The following is a 16861-nucleotide window of genomic DNA, read 5'->3' on the forward strand; positions in this document are numbered from 1 at the left end:
TTTTTTTTGGGGGGGGGGTCTAGTATTTTGAGTTTTTCAAAGTCTCGTTCCCCATTCTGTGCTTTTGAAACGAGGGAACAGACTGGTGCTCCTTCCCGCCTGCCTCCACATATTGATTATGTACTTTACGGGTGCTTGAACAAAAGGGTTTGCAGTTGCTTCAGCCCCTGTGCAGATCCTCTTCAGCTAAATCATTTAATCGGGAGCTAAACAGCTTGTGGAGACAACGGCATGTCATTTCTAGGACTGCCCTGATGAGTTACCGAAATAGAAATGGTTTCTACACCGATTGATTACATCATCCTATGTGCACATGTCAAATGCTCTCATTAATCATAAGCACAACCTTCTTTATTACAGGTTTTCAAACAGAGGATTTGGAAGCACTTATAACACAGAGGCCCTTTTCTTAATCCCCCCCCCCCCACACGCCTCCTTGTCTCTCCTATTGCTCCAAGGATGCAATAGGTACAGCAAAACGGGTTTTTCCTAATTCTTGGTCAATTTCACAAGTTCAAAAGTTTTACATGAAATAAGCCATCGCTTAGTAAGTATTGGAGGGGGAAGGTGGGAATTAAGACACCAGAGGAACAGACACATAATTACTTGTACATCTATTAATACTGCAATTTTGATATCTGACTGTTGAGGGCAGCTGGTGTTCTTTTCCCACATTCAGTAACAATATTGCTTGACTGTTGCCATGTAGTGGTAATCAATATTTGGGAGCTGGCAAGCTGCGGTAATTGCTATTTGACAGTTTTGATACCTGACGTTGAGTGCCCTTCAGTATTTAATGATACATCAGCATCTGGTTATGCCGGCACTCAAAAAGCACCTGAAATTCAGGCTTTGGGCAGTAACAATTTCACGATGGAAAATTTTCATTATGCATGCAAAACAGGTGCCCTACCACTGAGCTGTGACCCTTCCCCGATACAAATTATGAACATTCTTACTGTGGACTTCACATGCCTCCTACAGACAGCTCCTGCACTTCAGATGAAGACCCTATAAAGATGAATTCAAAACAAACGCTTGACATACCAAGCTAAGAATGGGTCATTGTAGACACACAATTGCTCTCCCTCGCTCTCACACACTGGTTCCTCTAGACTGTATAACCACACAGCCCATATCCAAACTCTGCCACATGATGCAAAAACTGGTTACTCCTCTCCAGGTGCTACATGGGATCTTGGCACTTTAAACGTTTTGTAATGATTTTAATGAAAATCCATAGACGACACAGCCACCCATGTACTGAGTTGTGGAACATTTCAAGAGAGTTTAGCAGGTTCGTTAACCAAACACCCTTCCTCAAAGACCTCTTCCACAGTATTCTGAGCATAACTTGCAATGCTGGCATACCCAGAATGTAAACACAGTTCGTTTCTATGGATATTGTACAGCCTCCCCTTTAATAATCTAAAACACCAATAAAACATTGAAGGAGATTGTTAGCAAGCAAAAAAAAAAAAATGAAGCCTAAGATTATTGAGCATCCACTCTGATTTACTTGCACAAAGCTTTAGTGGAGATTAGATTGTATCCGGTCTTTGCTGTGCATGTATTCTAATTTATTTGCAGGATATACAACAAAATGCATCCATCCCTATTTGCTTGCGGGGTGTTTAGACGTCTTCCCAGTAACCATCCCTTCGTTTTAACTGCACAAACCTAAATTTCCTGTATGCCCTTGAATCTCTCCAACAAAATACTGAGGGGTCTGCAGGCACCCTTATTTGAAAGCTTTTTTTTTAATTAAAAAAATCAGTACAAACTGGCCACATTAATCACAACACACACACACACACACAGAGAGAGAGAGAGAGAGAGAGAGAGAGAGAGAGAGAGAGAGAGAGAGAGAGAAAGAATACTAACATGGGTGATGTTACGGTAACTTCTAGACATGCATCTGATAATTCCATCGCAACCACGTTATTTTTAATAAGGTATGCACCTTATTAAATCGGGATACACCTGCAAATTCTGTCCCAACTGGTTATATGTCCTTAATTGTGTAACTAGAGGAATATTAGGGGGAACGTCTTTCATGGACCCTTCTCCTGAACCAGCAGCTTTTATGCCCCAAGTGGTACAGTACCACCTTTAGCAAAAAGGAATAAAGAGTACAGTACAGATTTTTTTTAAAGGCCTATAGGCGTGATCCCCACTAAACACTCCCAATTCCCACTGATTGCCTTAGACAAGATAAATCTCTCATTGAATAAGTTTGTTTGCTGGGAGATTAGACAATGTTGACTACTTATTGAACATTCATTCTGACATGTTTAGGTGATGTGTCAAGCATGTATAAGCCCACACATTCAAGCACATTTTCCTTATCGCAAGACGTGCGATCTTTTGGGGAAGCAGGTTTGTTGCACAATCAGCTATCACTGAGTTTGCTCGCGTGTGATTCAATCCCACCCCAAACTAATGACCTTCTGGGAGCACCCCTCACCAAAGAAACGACAGGAAAGAAATGCTGGCAAACTTTCAAGAGGGGGGATGTTTAAGAAATAATCATCAACAACCCGATGCAGGCATGTGTCAAAGTGACCTCGAGAGTGGGAAAATGAGGAACAGAGAAAGTGAAATTAACAGATCTCGGCATCCCAGCATCATTCCTCACCTTTGCTAAAGAAGTGACACGGGGACAAACAGAAGAAGACACCTTCACGCCGGTATGGTTCCCCTCCATCACACACACACAGCCCAACAAGACAATGACGAAAATCTACCGACAGCATACAAATCAATATGGCTGACCTGATCTAAAACACCCACCCACCCCACTCACACAGGAAACCAAAGATCACCACAGCCAACCACAAATGAACAATCACACCCTACGCCAATCCCGACCTCTCTCATCGCCAAAGAAACACAAGTGAACAACAGAGAACCTACACAATCAACGCTGACACCAAACCCTACATATATCAAGGAAAACAGAAACATCGTCACCCCACCGTCACCCATCCCACCCACCTCCTTTACCCCTTCCCTCCCTAATGTCTCAACAACCAAATCTGATTTGTAAAAATGTTACATGGAAAAAATACAAGAGAGACATTGCACGCACTTTTGAAAATCAAGAAAATCTTTAATAATAATAAAAAAGGAAGTCCAGGTGAGCTATGTGGGATTTCCAAGTAAACAAGCATACGACAGGATTTGGTTGTAATTTCATTTAGGATCTGAGGGTGGGGAAATTATTTCTAATACAGTACTGGATGGGATGGGATCTTACAGCACCAAGTTATCAGCACCTTTTAAAACAGACTTTTAAATGACTCACTCCTACGGCTTTTCTTTCACTACAATTGTCGTAGTGTTTTCTGAAAGGGAAGAATCTAGTCACACTTAACATCTGCTTGCGAGATTCCCTTACTCTGTATGAGCCCACTCAACAGTTCTGATCAGTGGAACTGGCAACGGTTACAGATGCCACTCAGCACTCACTCCAAACCTGTAAGAAATCAATTTTTTAAAGTGCAACAACTTTGGAACTCCCTGCCTCTTGACATCAGGCAGGAATCTTCACTACACTCTCTTTTGGTGTCTGCTTTAAACATTTTTATCCAGACATGTGTTTCAATCTGGTTTTTAGCTTATTGTTATTTTGCTGAACATTTTAAAGGGTTGTTTTAAAGTGTTGTTGTTGTTGTTTACTGAATTTTTTTATTGTTTTGTTATTTTTGTAAACCACCTTGAGGTCATATGACATTTAATTGAAATAAAATAAATCTGTGCTTGTTCCCCTGCCACAGTATAAATAAGGAAATGGTTGCATGGCTCCCACACAATGCTTAATCATCCTAAACCGCAGCTGTATACATTTTTATCCTTCTCTTGATTCCTTTGTGCTGAAAGCCCATAATCCTCATAACTGATGAGTCTTTTACCTTTGTGAAGATCGGTAAATAATAGGCAGGCATGTGCAAGATCAGATTAGCAACAAAACTGGAGAAGATTATAAGCCCTGATAAAAGGCGGAGGAGGAAGACGGGACAATTGCAGGGAGGGGACGAGATGCAAAACACCCATTCAGGCAACTTTGGGGAGTTATCTATTCAGGGTCACTGCACTGAGACTTGTGCATACTTATTAAGGTACTAAATTTAGCACCAGAAAACCAGGAACAGGAGTGGAAAATAGGACAGGGTGTACAACAGAGAGCTGAACCGCAGAAGCTGCTCCGTTGCATTTGTAAGAGCAGACAGCAAGGAAAAACCGTGCAGTTCCCTCAGGTTTTAGAAACAGAATATCACACCCAGTCCATGCCTGGATGGCAAGACTATTGGCTTTAAGGATCATGGCGTTTTGGGAGACTGCTGTGGCCTTCCTGTTGCAAAGCAGAAATTTCTTCATGTGCTCCTCTGCCTGGGGTCACAACCACGCTGCATGTTCAGAGCACATTTAAAACTTCCCCTAAAGAATCCAAGAAATGGAGTTCACTAAGGGTGACAGGAATTCCCTATGTGGAGGAGGAAAATGATACATATTAATAATAATAATAATAATAATAATAATAATAATAATACCCCGCCTTTCCCCAGGCTGGGACTCAAGGCGGCTTACAAAAATTTAAAACAATGCAGATAAAATACAAAAAGATTAAGAAATGCAAAAGGTAATCGTTTAAAAGTAATTTAATAGAATTAAAACCACATGAGAAAGAAATCTATTAAAATTCAGGTCATGAGAAAGCACAGAACTACAGTGGCACCTCTGGTTACGAACGGGATCCGTTCCAGACCCCCGTTCGTAACCTGCGACGTCCGTATCATGAAGTGTCGCGTCTGCGCATGTGTGTGACGTCACCGCACGCTTCTGCACATGCACAACGCTGCGAACCCAGAAGTAACCCGTTCCATTATTGCCGGGTCGCCGCGGTGCATATCCCAAACGTATGTATCCCACAGCGTGCGTAACATGAGGTATGACTGTATTAAAAAACAAAAAACCTCCACCTATTGTTTCCCAAAGGCCTGATGGAATGAGAGTCTTCACCTGCCGGCAGAAGGAGGGAGCCAGCCTAGCTTCTCTAGGGAGGAAGTTCCAAACCTGGGAGCAGCTACTGAGGAGATCCAGAATTCTCTGAGGAAAGCCAAGTCAATTTAAACGTGCATTAAATGTATGGCATGGGTAGAACCTGCCTCTTATTTTGCAGATGAACAGCAACTTAGGGTGGAATGACAAATGACGCAGGGCTGTCAAGGAAAATGGTGGCCTCGTGTCTCCTTTGGCTTCTCTCCCCTTAATGCCTGGGGTATCATAATCCATATGGTTTGCAATCATCCCACTGGGAACTTCTTCTTCCCGTGTGTGGCAATCAGTTGGGTGAAGGAGAGGCAGCATGATGGCATCACATCATAAGCTGAGTCTCCCCCCTCTCATATGGACATCCAATGAGGTTTTCAAACAGAGGTTGGATGGCCATTTGTTGGGGATTCTTCAGCTGTGATTGCAGGGGGCTGGATTAGATTACCCTTTGGGTCCCTTCCTCTATGATCCTATGAATCCCCACACCTGAATTGAAGTGGGTCAAAATATGCCTGAGAATGCTCGTGGGTGCTCAGTTTCATCTGTTCCAATTACGTCAATATATTACATCTGCTTGAATGTAAGGCAGCATTTCAGATGTTTAACCTGGATGGGGATATGATGGAGATAGTAGCCAGGTCCTTCAACACACAGTGAGGATCCGTGAATGTTATACAGCAGTATTTCAATTGTTAGATGCATATTTTGCAGAGTGATTTTATTGTACGGAACCTTTTGGAATTTTGTCTGTATGATTGAGCTGATATTATTGCATCTGCCAAAGTTGCAAAGAGAAATCCGATTTGTCCTTCTAGCTGTTCGTTACCAGGCACATGATGGAGAGCAAATGTCTCTGTATTCGGCCACCCAACCCTGGCTGAATGCATGACTGACAGGATGCGACCTCGCTGGACTCAGGTGTAAATGAGCCTGATAAAAGGTATTAGCCACAACATTGTGTTTGCTTTATTTAACAGGATTAATACAGCTGTTATGCTTCAGATAATAATAAGCTCTAGGTGGAAGGGGATCTCAGGCTCCTCAACACTCTGAGACAAGCACACTGTATCCATTCCTCTCTCCCTCCTTTCCCACAGTTCCGCACAGTCCCTCAGGAATGCCGTAACAGTATCCGTTCAATTAAAAGGGGAAAGGGGTCCGGCTAAATATTTCCCAGCAGAAACGGTTTCCACCCGGATTCTGAAGAGCGTCCCAGATCAAATTTAAACCCCAGCCAGATCTACCACGTTGGGACTCCGTTGACCTTGTCCACATGGAATCCCACATGGTGCTTGCGGGGTCAACCATATAGCAACTGGGTGGTTTTTTATAATGCACCATAAATCTGCTTCCTCTTCTGCATTTGCCCCAGAGGTGACAAGCCTGGGTGAGGCTCAGAAAAATCAGCACTTGTGCTGTTATTGTACAACCTAAGAACCTTTTCTAGCTTTCTGCAGTCTCCCACCTGATACACAGAACATTAACCATGTTGACTGCCCCTGGGTCTCTTTAAATTAGAGGCATAAAAATGAGCCTTCTACCTGCAGGACTGAACCTGACCAACTTAGCAACTGATTCTATGGGGCGCTCACTCGGAAGCAAGGCCAAGCTGAATATACATAAGATTCCAGACTTCTGCCAAATGCAGTGATTCCATGAAGATGCACCTTGTTATCCAGATCTAGGAAAGCATAGACATTTGCAGCCAACAGCAAGGTAGATAGTGGTAAGTCTGATGGTCCTGTTACTTAGATTCTGCAGACGGTCACAGCTCTAAGGCAACTGATCATTACACCAACAATTTGCTTGCTTGCTTATTCTGAGCAAGCACACAGGGTGGCCAAGTGGGGATCTAGAGCAGAGATGAGGAACCTGTGGTCCCCCAGATGTGACTGGTGTGCAGTTTCCATCATCCCTGCTTATTGGCCATGATGGCTGGAGCTGCTGGGAGATGGAGTACGACAACATTCAGAATAGCTATGGGGCTCCCTTTGGGCAACTTCATTGTGTTGCTTAATTATATTCACAAAACCAAAACAGATCATCTCATACTTCAGATATCCCTAATAACCATCCCATCAGTGTTCTTCTGACTTCAATACAAGATAAATGGCAACCAGTTATTTTGAAAGATCTGCGTTGCCTGAGTTCTTCCTCTTCATAATTATAAGTTATGATTCGATACAATACAATACCATAGTGTCCCAGGCCTTCCTTAGCCAATAGTCAATAGACAGGGCCTTTGTGTTTCTCCAAGGTTTTGCAATCGTGTTCTGATTACTTATTAAAATTTCTCTCTCTCCTAACCTGTTGCTTCACATGTCATAGGAGCAGCTGTTTTGATCAATCGAACTCGCACCCAGTCCTAAACCACAGGCAATCAGGGTGAATAAATTTGATTGATCTGAAGGCCATGAATCCATGGATTTTGCCATCACAAGCTAGTGAACCTGGTGCCCTCCAGATGTTTTGGTCTAAAACGAATGAAAGCAGCCTTATACCAAGCCAGACCTTTGTTCCATCTAGCTCAATATTGTCTCTGCTGACAGGCAGTAGCTCTGCAGGATTTCAGACCAGGCTCCCTCCCAGTCCTGCCTGGAGATGCTGCTGAGACCTTCTGCATGCAGACCACTGAGCTATGGCCCTTCCCCTTCTCCAGATGCTAGAGTGCTACCAGCCATGACCACAAACGCCCACTTCACACCAGGTTGTGGCACATTTGGTACATATAAGGGCAAGACTTTGAGGACAAGTGCCCAAGGCCCCATTCCACAAAATGTGCTAGAGGACCCCCCCCCCCCAAAAAAATGCAAGGCTGGCTGGCTAACCACATCTTGAAGGATACACATTATCATCTAAAGACTACCACACCATTAAATAGAATTACTAAACGGCATAAGTGCTTATGCAAAGGATGTGTTGGAAACATTTGGACTCTTTGCACACAGGGTAAGAGAATGATGTTTACTCTCTGATGGTGAAGTTACTCCACTGCCACTCCTGCCACACGCCCTTGAAAGTCAGCCCCAATGGACACAATGGGACTTAGTGCTCAGGGTAAACCTGCCTAAGGTTGCTCTCTTGGGAGACTATTTATGTTGCTGCTGCTGATCAAGAAGAGAAGAAGAGTTTGGATTTGATATCCCGCTTTATTACTACCCGAAGGAGTCTCAAAGCGGCTAACATTCTCCTTTCCCTTCCTCCCCCACAACAAACACTCTGTGAGGTGAGTGGGGCTGAGAGACTTCAGAGAAGTGTGACTAGACCAAGGTCACCCAGCAGCTGCATGTGGAGGAGCGGAGACGCGAACCCGGTTCTCCAGATTATGAGTCTACCACTCTTAACCACTACACCACACTGGCTCTTCTTTTCAAGGGCTGTGAAAAGAATTTCTGCAAAACACACAGCAGTTTTCACCAGACAACAGATCCATTTCAAGAAGTTTGAGATCATACTCTCCCTCTTTTAGTATTGTCGTTCGATTTGAACCAGATACAGCACAATGAAATTGCAACGTGTGTTCCAATAAGTACGAAAAACAAACAACAAACTCCCCACCTGTCTGCTAATAAAACTGAAGCATTGTCAGTCCATTTGTTCATTGCTGCAGTTTCTAAGGCTTTGATTCTATCATGGCTGTAACTCTTGGAAATTTCCCCTGCCTAGGGAAAACAACTCTTGCCACTAATAAGAGATTCGAAAGCAGGCTTCAAAGAAAGGTTATTAGCATTATTAAGCGAAATGGCCATAGGATCCATCATGAGATTGACCCCTGAGGTCTGACCAATGACCTCTAGAGTTTGTTCCTAGTGTTTTTGAATCATATTACAACCAAAGATACATAGAATCTGTGCTGACATTTTTCTCATATAATTTGATAACAATATGGTTTTTTTTAAAACAACAACAACTCTCAGATTATTAGATTCAGTGGGATTACTTCAACCCAGACCCCCTCTTTTCTTCGTTTTCTGACCCTTTTAGAAATGCAAGAGACATCCTCTCATATTCTGCTATGCAGCTGAGGCTTGCTTTGACATGTTTTGCTATTCCATGGGTCCAGGAACTTCACTGCCTTCGTGTAAATCAAGGTCAAGACACCACAGTTTAAAGTTAATGTTGAAATGCCTTTGCGTTCATACCAATCTCCTGTGCGAGATCCGAGTTGGAATTGAGAGAATTGGCCGTCCAGGATCCCAGGGCTTTTAAGATTTCTACTCTTTCATAAAGGGGCTTGTGTTAGATTGCTCTGCTACTTAGGCTTAAGTCTGCAGACATCTTATCTCATTCCAGTCTCAGTGGGATCACCAAGAGGATTGAAGAAGACGTCTCTGACCCTCCCAACCAAGCGGCTCCAAGATGAAAAGGAGAGATGGTCGCCATGCCGGCCAACACAAATACTCGGAGATTTGACTCCCGATGTGAGAAAGGTCTGCCATGCTGCACAGCTGCAAAGGTGAAGTGATTAATTATGAAGATTATTATTCCAAGCATTTTAGAAGCAGCCTTTGCTGTAATATCTGGGCAAACTTTACACGGTTTCAATTAAGGGCGGTCACGCCTGGGCAGAGTTACACGGTGCCGTCTTCCTTCATCTTGTAGCTTTCAGAGACGGGAGGATATCCGAGTAAGCAGTTTAAACGCCGGAGCTGTGGAAATTATGCAGCTTTCTTTTTCTTCTCGTTGTTCTTAAATGGGAATATTTTTTTAAATTATATAATTCTTGCACAGCACTAGATTTTACACTGCTGTTTGGACTCTTCTCCTGCTTACAAAAACACTGGAAGCAGTGAAACAAGCCAAGGTTTAAATCAGCAACTAAGCTCTAGTTACAAATAGTCTTATTAACATCACCCATATCTAGATATCAGCCTCATCTGCAAAACAGCTTAAGGATCTTTTATCTTCTCTTTCCATGAACAGTGGTGTGAATCAAGCATCCACTGACAAGTTTAGTTGTGGGAAGTTTCTAATTTGACATACTGTGGTTTAGAAAAATTGATACTGCCTTTTTTGTGTGTGTGTGCCTAGAAATCTATCCTGAAAAGCTATATGGGTTCATTTCTGTCTTCCGTAAAATCCACCTTTTAGCAAAATCTTAAATCACCTTCTCCCCACCTTTATTCTCCACTGCAATGATGGACTTCTCTTCCCCTGGTTCCCCCACCATTCTTGGCCTTTAAATTGCAGCCCCCTTGCCGCAGAGACCTCTCTTTTGCTTATGCTGTGAAGTGCCAATTAGCATACACATTAGTGGCACAGAACTAAATAATAACACTGCTACTGATCATAGTAGAGTTTGGGTTTGGGTTTTAACCTGCCTGGCAAAAACAAAAACAAAAACCCAACAACCCAAATTCTTAACATTTTAGCCAACACCGCTCAAAGAATTATATACTATGGCGTTCAAACAAATTGCAGGAAACAACTGAGGCTACTGGAACAATTTCTAGACTACTGGTTCACTGCTTTTCAAACACGCAAAGATTTAGGATTCAGGTAAATAAGGCGTGTAAATGTTTGTAACAGAGTCATCTGTGAGCAGCCACTGACTCACCAAAGTTTACTACATACTCGGAAAACTACAGAGGGTGGCCCCACGCTGCTCTCCAAGGCAGGGGGATCATAAAAGAGTTTCATGGTACTCAACGCAACTAATTAAAAATATGAAAATGCATCTTTTCAAATTAAGTTCAACCCCAGGGGAAAGTGATGGCATTAAGCATGGATATAGTTTTCGTGGATCTGGTTTCATAAAGCTCCTGTGGAAAGTTTGTGGGAAGGATAGTTTACACAGAGTTAAATCTAGTGGTGGAAATTATTCCCCTTCTTCTAATCGTCTCTGTATGGAACAATCTTTCGCATGATAAGAAATGCTCATTTAAAGATGGTGCCTAAGGATGCTTTCACAAGTTGATTTGGGATTTTTGCCTGGAAATGTAACTTCAGCAGCTTTTCTTTTCAAAAGGGGGGGGGCGGATTTTATTTTTGCAACGATTCCCTTTCTCTCTGGGCTTTTCTATAGGGGAAAAAAAAAACTTGAGCCAAAACCGTAAAGGGGAAATCTTGCCTTCAGGTCTTTAATAAGTACCTATTTAATCCAAAATTCTTGGCTCGCTGCTTGTGTAAAAGGGAAAGTTCAGAGGAAATTGATATGAAAATTGGAATGACAAGATAATGCTATACCCCAGATAATCTCCAAGTATGGGTTGCTCTGGAAAGTGGGGGGAGGGGGAGATTCGGCCTCTGGGCACTTTTCTAACAATTTAATTAATGACACAATCTGCTTATAGTATGCACTCTTTTTCTCCAGACTGAGATATAAAGACGTTCAAATATCCAGGCAAATGAAATTGGTTATTCCCAAGTGGTGGGAATGTCATGGAAAGACATTCTGAAGTCTAACCCTAAACTCATTACTCGGAGGTCCATCCCACTGGGTTCAGAATGATTTAAGGCTGTTTACACATTACTGTCCTAAAACAAAGCTAGAGCCTTCTTTTTCTCAATTCAGACAGAAGCTGGTGGGGGGGGGTGCATCAAAATGCAGTATTTCATAAGGAACAACGGGATAGATGCAGGATACTGAGTACACAGTGGTTTATACACAGCCTAAGTCTTCTCTGTTTGTATCCCTAGGACTGAAGTCTAGGAGGCTGTCGGCACCAAACGGAGGGACACAGAGATGGATTTAAAGTAAAGCCAGAATAGATACCATCACATAGTACCCCTGAAACAAAACAAAAGTTAATTCCACTGAACTAAATAACCCCATTCTTTGCTTTCACAGACAGGTGTTGTTGAAGTGATCCACGGTTTCTACTGCAATTATTGTGCCGTTTCTCTGCATTTATACCACTAATAATAGCTGTGGCACTACAGATGTGCATGGCAGCTTAGAGGGTGCTTGTTTCTTATGTTATTGAATTTCAATGAGAATTTCTTAATTATTTCAGTTGTAAAATAAAGAAAGAAAAGAAAGCATAATATGACTATCAAATCTGAAACGGTGATAAAGCTGCCCACTGACTCGCCTCCTTTTAACTATTATAAAAATGATTTGTTGGACATTAAAAATCCAGTTACAGGTAGGTAGCCGTGTTGGTCTGCCATAGTCAAAACAAAATAAATCAAAAAATCCTTCCAGTAGCACCTTAGAGACCAACTAAGTTTGTTCTTGGTATGAGCTTTCGGTATCTGAAGAAGTGTACATGCACACGAAAGCTTATACCAAGAACAAACTTAGTTGGTCTCTAAGGTGCTACTGGAAGGATTTTTTAATTTTTAATTTTTTTAAATAAAAAATCCAGTTGTTTTATCCCAAGCAAGGCAGGGGAAGTCTATGACCCTGGGAGAAAATACACCAGCCTATTAAATTTCATCAAATGGAACATTGCCACAGGTGAAGCTAAGCGCCCAATACCTATGGGAGAATCCAATGAGCAACGGCTTATCTCACATCACACGTTCCTTGTACAACTGTGCTTAACTTCAGCAGAAACCCTAGGCGAGTCACAGAGGAATGGCTGAAGGTTGTGCGATAGGTATGTTTTGCTCCAAGTAAAATCTCTTCCTTCCTTCCTTCCTAGAACCCTTTATCAAAAAATGACACAGGTGACTCAACCAAGTTAAACTCCTCAATGCATATTTCTATTTATATTTTGTGCCGAAAAAAGGGTCTGAAATATTTTTGATCAACTCTTCTCCAGTTCCTTATTTCATCCATATAATTCACAAATCCTGAGTGGCTGAAGCATTTTCATAATCATGCATCACCAGCATGGATTTGGGTTCTGATGTCCATTGTCAACCCAGAACCGTCTGCAAGTGCAATTCTACCATTCACTGCTTGCACAGATAATTGATGAATTCCTATGGGGCAATTTTTAATCCAAGGAGTGCCCATTCTACTTACAGGATATTGTAAGTGGAAGCCTCCAAACCACAAGAACAGAACACGTACAGACACTTTGCAATGAACCTTCTCTACCGAAAGTCAATGGGCCAGGCATCTCATCTGAGCCTGTTTCCTAACAAGGAAATAGAATGAAGCAATAGTCTTTTAATTAGATTACACTATGGAGGACAATGGGACTCCTCACCTCGTACATGCTTTCCCATCTTTCCTCCAGAGCTCCAGATGAGCGTTACTTATTTTATCCTTGCAACAAACAGGCAAGGTAGATTTAGCATGAGAGAAAGCAACTTGCCCAAGGTTACCAGACAAGGTCCAGAATTTGAACTCAAGTCACCCTGATCTAACTCCAGCCATTACTCCAGTAACGTATCTGCCAAGCAAGCAGAAGCAAGTGGAAAGAAATGCTTGAACTTCAGCTGGAAGGCGAGGAGTATATGCAGTCCCATAGAATGGAAGTAAGCCCCTTTCTGGTCCAATACAACCCAGCAAGAGTCCTTTTCTCCAAATCACACACAAATAAAGAGTTTGGCAGGGGGAGAGATCCAGTTTCTACCAAAGAGTGATTAAAAACAAGAAAAGAAACTGCTTAGTGGAGGGAGAGAAACACCCCCTGCCTACGCCAGAGCAAAACCATTAGATTCTTCTGATAAACTCATCAGCTCCTCCTAGATCAGAGTTTATCTACACTCTTTTTCAGCTCAAACGGAAAGCTCCATCTGACATATACATACACAGGCATCCAGACCATCATCATTTTATTCCTAATTAATCCAGAATCACAGCCAGCATTCCATTTCCACATTCACAACAATCAGCGTGGCTTAAAATCAACCTCACGTCACCTTTCAGCTTTAAATGAAGAAAGGGGGGGGAGAGATCCACCTCTCTCCCACTTTTTAACCCCCCATCTTTGCAATAACCCCCCCCCCCCAGTAGAACACCTGTTCCGGATGCAGAAGGTACCAGGCTCAAACACTGGCATTTCCAGGAAGGACTTTTGCGGGGGGAGGGGGTTAAATTCCTGCCTGAAAAACTGAAGAGCCTGTTAGTGTAGACCAGGCACGTCCAACAGGTAGATTTGCTTCCCTCCTCCCTAAAAAAGCTCAATAACTTTGACCTGAACCCCCCAAAAGGGGGTAGATCACTGCCAGTTTTTAACTCTGTGAGATCACAGTCTCTTGGGAGTTGGCCACCCCTGGTGTAGACAATACTGAGCTAGATGGAGCAATGATCTGGCTCAGTCTAAGGCAGCTCTCTGCATGTTCCTATGAGCGCTGGAGCAGATTCTCGCTCTCCTTTTTCATGCTTTCAAAGTCCACCTGCCCCCCAAAATTAATACCACCGTTTCTGACATTGCTAAACCTAGAGGGTGGCTGTGTGCTAGGGGGAGGCAGAACGGGAGATTTAGACCCTTACTGTTGGTGGTGACAGCGGCACCACACACTGTCACGAACCCCCCACCCCTTTTTCCCCCAAGGGGCACCACTGGAATGAGCAGGAGGTGTCAACAGAGCAGCTCTCTGCTTTGAGGACAGAAGCTCAAACCGGAACAACTGAGTGTTTGCCCACTCAGAAATTGCCTTCTCCAAAATAATTGGATTGTCATGTGACCCTTGTCCAGTAAGAATTCTATGGGACTACACGGCTCAGTTGGTTAGAGCATGGGTAGGCAAACTAAGGCCCAGGGGCTGGATCTGGTCCAATCGCCTTCTCAATCCGAACCACAGACGGTCTGGGAATCAGCGTGTTTTTACATGAGTAGAATGTGTGCTTTTATTTAAAATGCATCTCTGGGTTATTTGTGGGGCATAGGAATTCATTCATTCCCCCCCCACACACACACAAAATATAGTCTGGCCCCCCACAAGGTCTGAGGGACAGTAGACCGGCCCCCTGCTGAAAAAGTTTGCTGACCTCTGGGTTAGAGCATTGTGCTGATAATGCCAAGGTTGCAGGTTCGATCCCCGTATGGGACAGCTGCACATTCCTGCATTGCAGGGGGTTGGACTAGATGATCCTCAGGATCCCTTCCAACTCTACAATTCTGTGATTCTATGAAACTTTGAAGAGGAGAAGGTGATGAGGCCTCAACCCTCATCTTCCACTATGAACCGCCGGGAAATCCCACTGCCCACCAGCCACTTGGTCCTCCACAGACCTGGGTCACCAACAGCTTGTTGGGTCACAGAAGTGATTGGCACTTTTTCATAGCGGGCCAGATTCAGCCCAGGGGTCTCCAGTTGCCAATCCCTAACCGGTGGAATTATCCTAACTCCAATTTGACCAGTTGCACTGATTTTTCAAGAGTGGGGGGTTGCTGAAGCTTGGAAAAGTTGTGGACACAACATGTTGTTTTTTCCTCCCCAGCAAGACACATCAAAGCAGGTTTCACCGACTTTGAACATGAATTTCTTTTCTTTTATTCCAAGTGTTATTTATTCCACCCTTCCAAGAGGTTTGCTTTGCTCAAAGTAGCTTCCAATTATTTCTTTCCTGGTACACAGTGCTGTCCTCACCAGCACAATACTAACTATAGAATGCAAGGGGGCTTACTCCCAGGTAAGGACCGGGGAGGTCAATCTCAATTCTTAGTTATTGTTATTTATTAATTTTATATACCACTGGTTCATTCCGAGATCACGGGGCAGCTTACAACATATAGTTATATCTATCACTTCATGTATTGATAGTTTGTTGTTCCTTTTAAATACTTTTTTTAAAAGAAAAAAAGGTAATTTATATGTAAAAATACATATAAATATAATTTATAATATGCCGATTATATGTTGTAAAAATGGTGTAAAACCCAAAGGCAACAGGAGTGATAAATGTGAAGCTCCCCATAGAAGGCTTTTCCTTCTTCCACAAACTTTCCTACCACTTCCTTCGCCTGGAGAGGGCAAAGCAAAGGGTCTCCTTAGTAGGCGGGGAGGGCGAATCCCGGCAGCGGTTCTTACCGGAGCAGGAGTGGAGGGGTTTTGGCCGGACGATGAGCGACGCCGGGCAGACGGAGTAGAGCGAAAGCTTCTCGAAGTAATCACACGTCTCCTTGGACAGGATCTCGTCTATCATGAAAGTCTTGTAGCGCCGCCTGGCTGCTTTCAGCGGCCCCGGGGGAGCCAGCCGGGCTTCGGCTTGGCAGTGCATGGCTGGAGCGCCGAGCGAGGAGTCCCCGAGGAAAGCGCGGCGAGGAGGGCGGAGGAAAGCGAACCGCGCCGGGGAAGGGGAGCGGAGTTTGGCCGGAACTGGGGGGTAGGCGGAGGCTGGCAGCTTTAGCCAAAAAGAGAGAAGAGGCTGGCCAGAGGAGTTCGCCTGGCCAGGAGATCCAGGGATCCGCCTTCCCGCTGCGCCTGGCTCTGTGGCTCCCTCTCACCCGCACCCAGCCTCCCTCCCTGCTTGTCTCTGTCTCTCTAGCTCTGCCTTCCCCACCTCCAGCCTCTATATAAGCCGCCGCGCCTTCGGAGGACAAGCCGGCTGTCAATCAAGTGCGCACCCCCACCCCCTTCGCAGCGCCCCATTGTTCGGGCCTGGGACGCCCAGGCAGGCAGCGCTTGCTATTTTAAGGACTGCTTCCCTCCCTTCTCCAGCTGGAAGGGCGCCAAGGCCTTGGGTTAGCTTAGGCTGGCTGGCCGACTGGCTGGCTGGAGGCGGGGGGGGGGGCGTTAATGCTTTCCTCCTCCTCCTCAAGCCTGAACATCCCCAACCCTTTCAAGCTCTCTGCGAAGTCCGGGAAACTTTCCCTTTAGACGGGACCAGCAGCGCGATCCGAAATGGCTTCGAGGTTATTCCGCACCGGTTCCTGCCTCGCAGGGGGCTGGACTAGATGACCCTTGGTGTCCCTTCGAACTCTTATTATTTGTTTACACACACACACACACACACCCCACA

General features: G+C 44.0%; 1 protein-coding gene across 1 annotated transcript in view; it reads right to left on the minus strand.

The window, feature by feature from the left end:
• BARX2 (BARX homeobox 2) overlaps positions 1-16587 on the minus strand; it is a 41703-nt gene extending 25116 nt beyond the window's left edge. The window contains exon 1 of the mRNA XM_033172409.1: positions 15931-16587. Within this exon, the coding sequence (XP_033028300.1) occupies positions 15931-16120 (190 nt within the window). The 5' untranslated portion in view covers positions 16121-16587. The remainder of the gene's footprint in view (positions 1-15930) is intronic.
• Positions 16588-16861: the final 274 nt, after the last annotated feature.

The sequence above is a fragment of the Lacerta agilis genome, chromosome 15 (assembly GCF_009819535.1).
Source record: "Lacerta agilis isolate rLacAgi1 chromosome 15, rLacAgi1.pri, whole genome shotgun sequence".
Lineage (NCBI taxonomy): Eukaryota > Metazoa > Chordata > Lepidosauria > Squamata > Lacertidae > Lacerta > Lacerta agilis.